We start from the raw sequence: 8037 nt of genomic DNA on the forward strand, positions 1-8037 counted from the left end.
TTTTCCCAAGCAACTCCACACTGCTGTCTGTATGCACAACAGATTGGATGACAACCCTCAGAGTATGAAGCAGGACTATGCTTCATGAGGCTGCTCTTTACAGAACGTGGATTCCCCAGATGCTAGATTTACAGTGAGCGCAATTGAAGGGAAAGAACAAGCTACTGATTTAGGCTTCTTACTGTCACCTTAGAGAATTTAACTCCCTCATGACCCTGTCCCACAGCTTTTACTTTATTCTAGACAATCTGCTATTCTATATTTACTGAGCTGATACCTTTTCCTCAATTTATCTCTACACAGATCGAGTTTGGAATAGCAGGGGTCTTACAAAAGGAAGTCAACTCCAAACAATGTCAAATAAATGAATTTCCATCACCTACCCCTTCAGGTCATAGGTGTCAAACTGAAATTGGGCATAGTAATTTTTTAGCATCAGAGGCTACAAAAAGAATGTACTGGCATGAGACTTGTTCTTGGGACATCTCATTGCATTAGGAAACAATACTAAAATAAATCTGGGTTCTAGCTGCAAGTGAAAAAGGGGACAAGAAACGTGTTTTGAACACCAGAGCATATCTGTACTTCATAGCCATTAATTCAGTAAACAGGGTAAATCTTGCATTCTAAATGCTACACAAAATAGCACATATTATTTTCTTAAATGCCTGCATGAAAGAAATTGTATAAAAATCACACTAAAACTAAAGGGCCTATACACACGTTGAAGAAAGCCAGCTCTATCATATGAGAATGTGAAACAGATGCCACAATATAGGGCACTTAGTAGAAAATGCTATTTGAACTAACGTAAAAAACTGTAATCATCTGTTATCTAGAAGGGGTCACCTTCAAAGATACGACCACTAAACTTCCAAGCATCTGAATGTAAACACATTTCCTCCCAAAGACTCCTAAGTAAATATGATGGGGTTTTCAAAAACAGCAAGTGACTCAATCAGGGACACCAACCAAAACCAGTCTCAAGTCCAGGCTCCAAAAATGGATGCCACTAGTTCATATATATGTTATATATTATATATATATGTATATAGTTCAGTATATATATATACACACACACTCATATTATTGATTTTAAAGAAGGATGAAAAGTCCATGGAACAGAAAGGTTTTCTTCCTTAATTTAGCTTTGGGAAATATGTGCAGAAGATAGCATGCAAAGCATGAGAAAGACTAAGCTTGGAAAATTCCAGATCAAATGATTAAAGCTGGTAGTCAGAAGGGGCTGAAAAAAGGATCTTCCATTTCAAAGTGATATGCCTTCTTCTACATGTGCAATAAAAAAAGTGAGAACGTAGCGACCTAAAGCTTCTCACATGTATCTTCTGGGGCATAACAAACAATTATAACAGCCACCTCACCTGCACAATGATTTCGAACAGGTGGAGAAAACAAAAGTAGAGGTAACATTGAGGGAAATATTTTGATACGTACAATACAAGGCAGGGAGAAAAACATACACACAGAACAAACAAAACAGTAACAAAACACCATCAATTATTCCAAATTCTCCTCAAGGTTTCCACGTTGCATCAGACTGCTTTTTTTCCATTAACTCCATAACTGTAGAATGGTGAAGTCTCACAACACCATCATGTATTCACATTTTTTTCCATCCTCTTCTATTCTACCAATTTATTATTTTAAAATTCCATCCACCATCCGCAAGTGTGCATCCAACTCAGCTCATTCAGGAACTACCACACATATAAGGCAGCTTTTTTACATTACCTGGGGGCAAGTCAGGTGTGAACTTTTAGCATCTCAGAGAATACAGAAACACATTTACAATTCTGGGTACTAAATCATGCCTGTTCCAAGCAAAAACAGGTTATGCGAGCTACTATCATAAGATAACACTTTATGGGCAATTTTCTATCATCATGTATAACAATTCTTTATATTCTGTTAGCAATAGGAGATAAGTTATCATCCTGCCGTAATTAAAAAATAAATACATAAGCCAGGAACGACAGTGAAATTCAAGGGCTTTTTTTGTTTGTTTCCTTTCTCCTCTTCCTACTACTGCAATCCTAAATAAATCTTCCATCCACACAGTAACACAACTACAACTTGACATGTAGGACCTTTCTAGTATTTAGCACATAAAGCCACACTTGATTTCTACCTAAACCTGATTGGAAGAAAAATAAATGTGAACTCCTTCCACGTTAAACTGGGAAAACCATAGCCGTTTCTTTTTTGAATGATATTCACCTGTGGAGAGAACAGACAAAATTGCAGTGATTTCCCCTCTTAGATCTTTCCAATTTTTTTCCTAGCAATTTGCTGAATATTAACCATTTAGCATTATCTTATATTTACTTGGGAAGACTTTGATCCTTATTAGCTGGAAGTCATTACTTGTCACGATTTCAATCATTTTTCTCTCGTCCATCTCATTGCCGTGATTCAAACTGCAGTCTTCTGTTCTTCAGTGCTTCACCACTGCTGAGACTTCCAATACTGCCACTCTTATAATTACATGCAAAGTTGAATTAAAATATGACTTCAGGATACCTGAAAACCATCTTCACATTAAAAAGCATACTTGTAAGTATTTGCCATACCACTACCCTTACTTAAGCTTTTCTTAGAAGGTAAGTTAGCTCAGGAAGAAAATAAAACAGGTAGATGACTTTCTAAAATCTTTACTTTGAACAAAATTGCATTATATGTGTGTCATTAAGGATTTTCAGCAATTACAAAACATCTTTGAAATTAACAATACATGGTTTTAATATTTTTAACCAACATCACATATTAAAAAAAAAAAAGATTTAAAAAGGTGAGGTTGTATGAAAGCATGAAAAAAATTGTTAGTTCTTTTTTTCCCTTGTTAGCTCAAAATACAGGACAGAGACCTGACTTCTAAAATAGCACATTCAAATGATGTCATCCAAAAAGAAATTGAAGGAAGAAAAGAAGCTGAGATGCCAGCATGTTATGTTATACCTTCTCAGAACTTTCTCACTTAACATTTCCCTAAGATGCTCTCAGAAGCGTTACTGGATAATAGAAGTGATATCTTCATGATTTTGTGAATAATAGGTTTTATTAGTATTAAGTTAAAGCAAACAGCCAGAACAATACATACGCAATTTCTACTACACACAATATAAAGAAAGAAAATTATAACCTCTCAGAAACAAAGGAAAAGGTACTGAAAAAGCCAACAAGTGGTTATGGATTATTTCATCCCCGTTAACATGGATCTGTGTACAGAGAACAGCTGTTGTTCACTTTTTCTGAACTGAAATAGGATGAAATACATAAACAAGTATAAAGAAAATGTTAATGGAGTTACATGGATTTCTGGGAACAAATTCTAGATTAGTAAGAAAAAGAAAGTTTGCCTAGTAAAAGAGGTTACAAGTGGGCTCAGGTTTCAAATTTTAGTGGTGAGGGACAAAGGGAGAAATTACAAAAGGATGTTTGTAACGATTCATTTAATAATACACCACTTTCATAACAGAAGTGTTTTACACTTGCACAATGTTAATAACTTTATTATACATGGAAGCCTGTAATAGGCTGATTACACAATAAGACTGCAAACAACCACTGGTACTTTCCTGACACCAGAAAAGTACGTAAGACTGAAACATCACCAAGAGTACATAAAAAAACCATCAGCATAAACGTCACCAAAATTACATTAAAAAACTAATCAAAAAATACATTTTTAAAAAGTGGTTTAGAGCAGTGCCACTGCCTTTCAGCAGCTTTGAATGGCCACCAGTATTTCTAGCAGGTTTCCGTGGCTCCACAGGCATTAGTCATGATTCACATATAATAAATAATGTACCACAAAATATACATAACATAAGGCAGTAATTCCCAAGAAAAGTTCTGTTGATATTAACAAGCCACTCAAGTCCTACTCTCGTAGTTGACATCATCACCAGAAACCTTTGATGGAATTGCAGCCTTAGGCCCTGAGCCTGCAGCGATGAACTGCTGCAAGCCCCCGTATCCGTAAAGAGCTCCAATGACACCACCGGTAACGAAGAGGGGCACAGGGGTCCACGTCAGCTGATCCTGATGCAGGATCAGGGCCTCGTATGTACAGTTGGGAGTATATTATTTCTTATTGTACATGGAAACCTTGACAGAATTCTAAAATGTGTGGGAGTTCACTGTTCATTATTTGATGTTGAAAGTACATGGTAAGATACGCACTTTCTGGAATGTAAAACTTTTTAAATGCTAGCTAAGATGGGTAAGAGAGGGAGTGGGCAATTTGGGCAAAAAGGGGAAGGAAAAAGGTGTAAAATAAGGAAAAAAAACCACAAATCAAGGTATTGGGAGCACAACAAAAGAAAGGGAACCTTAAAAAACAAAAGAATGCGGAAAGGGGGGAAAAACAAAAGAGGCATGTAAAATAAATAATGCATCCCAAAAGGACATCTAGACTACTACTGTAGCTTCAAGTTGGGGTTACAACGGCATGAACCAGAGGCATGCTTTTTGTTCTCAAGGCTTGTGTCAACAGAAACTCTTTACGGAATTACAGTCTTACAAAGGAGTTCTGGGGACATTATTGTTTATATTAAAGCTACCGTTCTGGGTTCTTAGTACAGATCCAAGAGTATCTGCTCAACCTGTCCGGAATCAGCATCACCTAGAAGAACAGGAGTACTTGAAAAGCAACATGGTTTAGGTAGCAAAATTCTGTCAGACCAGCCCAGACATACGAGACAGCAATGTGAAATGTTATAGATCCCTTCCTCAAAAAGCTTGAGATATATATTTGTCACTATCTGTAAATTGGAAGTTCCAATACACTAATGGTGCATAGAATTCCCATGCTTTGTTACACTTTCCTGAGAGTAAAGTAATTAGAATAAACCTTAGTCCTAGGAACAAAGTTAATTTTTTGCATTTTAAACTTTCGGGCTATTCCCTGACAATCTATATATGTAAATTTGATTGCTAAATGTTGCCACTTGAACAAAAACACTATTTTAATCTATTGATTCCTGATTAAAAACCGTAATAAAACAGATCTAAAAAAATCACGCTAACAAAATAAACTAAATATGAAAAGTTGCATTGAAAGGGCATGTTACATTATTCTTAATAGGACCGTGTAGAAACATTCCAATGGCAGTGTTGTCAAAGTAAAACTACAGTAAGAAGACCCCACAGCTCGGTCACAGTCGGGACCTTACCTGTAACTCTGACTGGTTGGGGTTTTTACTCGTGTACTACATGGCTCACTTACATCAGACATCATATTTGAATACCCTGAGAAATCTGAGACTGAAGTCCTTACCCTATGGTCCACTTCGCCATTAGAGTTAGTGATAAAAGTCATTGGCACCCTGCTGCCCGACTTAAACTGAGAACCAAACGCTTGTGCAAAGTTCTCGATCTGGTAGGTTGCTCTAGGCTCTATGTCCTTCTGAGGATCTATCTGGCTAGCTAACTCCTGAGATGGGATCTGAAAGCTCGATGAGGATTCTAAGTTTTTCTGTTCCTTCTGGCCAGTCAGTTTCTGAGATGTTGACTGGTAGTTAGATGAAGTCTCTAAGGTTTTCTGAGGATCAATGAGATCATCCAGCTCTTGAGAAGGAGTCAACTGTTGATGCGTAGCCTCCAAAGCAGATAAATAAAAGCCTGGTTGAGAGCCAAGCAACATCCCAAACGGAGGTTTTGGCAACGCAGTTGGCAATACTGAGGTAACGGATTGGCTGAAGCCACACTCGAGTGGAGATGTAGTGTATATCTGTTTGTCCTGAAACAGAGTGTGGTTATGGAGAGTTGAGGACAAGCTAACAAACTGGAAACTGGGTCCGAATGCAAAACCAGTGCTATTGGTCGTTCTTTCAAAAGCTTGTTGGAGGTATTTGGAGTATTCTTGCAACATGCTCGCCTTATCGTTTGAAACAGTTTGAGAGTTAGGACTCAAATTTTCTTCCTGAACCATCTCTGAATGTTCTCCTGAGCTGTGCAAGTCCACACGCTGTTCAGTTATACTGAAAGGATCTTCTTTCTGGCCTTCCGATTTGTGAGAGTACTGGTCCAAAAGGCTCTGTAAGACTTCATCAGGAATACCAGACTTGTCATGGCAAGTCTTTATTTCACTATTTAAGGATGCTGAATCAATAAGAGACAACGGAGTTTCGTTATCCATAACACTAACACCTGCAGACTGGATGACGGACTGCTGGGAAGTCATGTGTCCGACATTAATTGAAAAGGCACTGTTACTGCTTGCAGTTTGCAAGTATCTTCTTTTCTTTGAAAACTGCATGGCATCATCATAATTACTATTTATTTGACCTGATTTACCGCTTGGACTTTGGAGAAGGCCAATATTTTCTACACTGGTACTGGCTACTAACGAGCCTAGAGAGCCACTCTGTTTCCCAGACAGGGGTTTTTGCCCCAGAATGTCTGGCAGTGGTGATACAAAGTTAAGGTAGTTTTTGTCCGCCTGTTTTCTGCTTCCTTTCTTGAAGACCAATTTTGGCACCTTTTTCTGAAGCTCTTCTACGCCTGTGCCAATGAGACCACCACTGGAAGACACAATAGGAATATCAACTGCATAATTTGGCATGGCCACATTACTTGTAACTTGAGATTCCGCTACTTTGCTGCTACACTTATTTCCTTTGCTTTCAGTGGATACGCTTTTTGTTTTACTTTTTCTCCTTGAGGAATTTGTATTTCCCTGAGACAATGCAGCCAAGCTACCCATGCTATGTGACGATCCGGGCTCCATTCCAGCACCTGCTTTACCTATGGCTTCACCACACGTTCTTCTGTGCTTCAACAGTCTATCAGTCCTCGAAAAATACTGCTGACAAGTGTCACACTTGTATGGCTTTTCTCCGCTATGCGTCCTCTTGTGTCTTTCCATGTGGTACTTCTGGATGAATTTCATGCTGCACTGGTCGCACCCAAAAGGCTTCTCCCTGCTGTGGATCTTCTCGTGCCGCTGCAGGAGGTACTTCTGGATGAAGCCCATGCTGCACTGGCTGCACTGGAAAGGCCTCTCCCCGGTGTGGATGAGCACGTGCCTGCGCAAGTGGTAGGAGCTCCTGAAGGCAGCGCTGCAGTGTTCGCAGACGTGAGGTTTCTGACTCGGGGACGCGACGGCACCTTCCGCGTCTCCCACCAGGGGGGGTTTGGACGAAGCGCCGGGCTTCCGCTTGGCTTTGATTCCCTGAGTTTCTGGCTTTGGCCTCTTCGCCTTCTTGACCTGGGCGTCATGCTTCGGCTCGCCCGAGCCGCCGGGGCCGCCCTCGGCTCTGCCGCCCAGCAGCAGGTCCCGGGAGGGGTGCTGGTGCAGGTGCTGCAGGAGGCTAAGGTCCTGGATCACGCTCTGCCCGCCGCCTTCGCCGCCGCCGCCCCCCAGGCCCGGGGGCCGCTCCTCGCCCGGCGCCCCGAAGAGCCCCCCGTAGTGGTGGTGCCGCGGCGGCTCTTCCTCGTCCTGCTCGCTGGGCTTCTCCTGCTTGATGCTGACGAGGGACTGCAGGAAGCCCCAGGGGCCGCGCTGCGCGGAAGAGGGCGCGGAGGGGAAAGCCCCCACCGGCTCCTTCTTGAAAGTCACGTCCTGGGGGGCGGGCGGCGCCGGGGGCTCGGCCGCGGAGGAAGCGGCGGCGGAAGGCGGGGGGAGCGCGCACTGCGGGGGGTGCTGGGCCGCCGGGGGGGGCGCGGCCGCCCGGGTGAAGCTGGTGACCGGGGGCAGGCGGTGGTTGAACATCACCGTGCCGGGGGGAAAGCCGGGCTCCATGGCCGCCGCCCTCTTGCCGCCGCCGAGGAAACCGCCGCCGAGTTTCATCCCCGGGAGGGCGGCCCGGGAGGAGCGCGGCCCTAAGGGGCCGCGGGACCCGCCGCCCGCCCGCCCGCCGGGACCGCCGCCCGCTCCGCCGCGCTCAGCGACGGGCTCCCTCCGCGACCCGGCAGCCGCCGCCCGGGCGCATCGCCGCCACCCCCACACGCGCGCCGACGGGCGGCTCCGGCCCGGGCTGCACTTACGGCTCCCGCCGCCGCCTCCAGTTAAAA

General features: G+C 43.0%; 1 protein-coding gene across 1 annotated transcript; it reads right to left on the reverse strand.

Annotated features, from left to right (window-relative positions):
* Positions 1–2656: 2656 nt before the first annotated feature.
* ZNF281 (zinc finger protein 281) lies at positions 2657–7813 on the reverse strand. Its single transcript, XM_042820107.1, has one exon. It carries the CDS (start codon positions 7811–7813, stop codon positions 5192–5194), a length of 2622 nt encoding a protein of 873 aa, XP_042676041.1. The 3' UTR covers positions 2657–5191.
* Positions 7814–8037: the final 224 nt, after the last annotated feature.

Source organism: Centrocercus urophasianus, unplaced genomic scaffold, assembly GCF_019232065.1.
Source record: "Centrocercus urophasianus isolate 14NV4802_14NV808 unplaced genomic scaffold, USGS_Curo_1.0 seq_18, whole genome shotgun sequence".
NCBI classification, from domain to species: domain Eukaryota; kingdom Metazoa; phylum Chordata; class Aves; order Galliformes; family Phasianidae; genus Centrocercus; species Centrocercus urophasianus.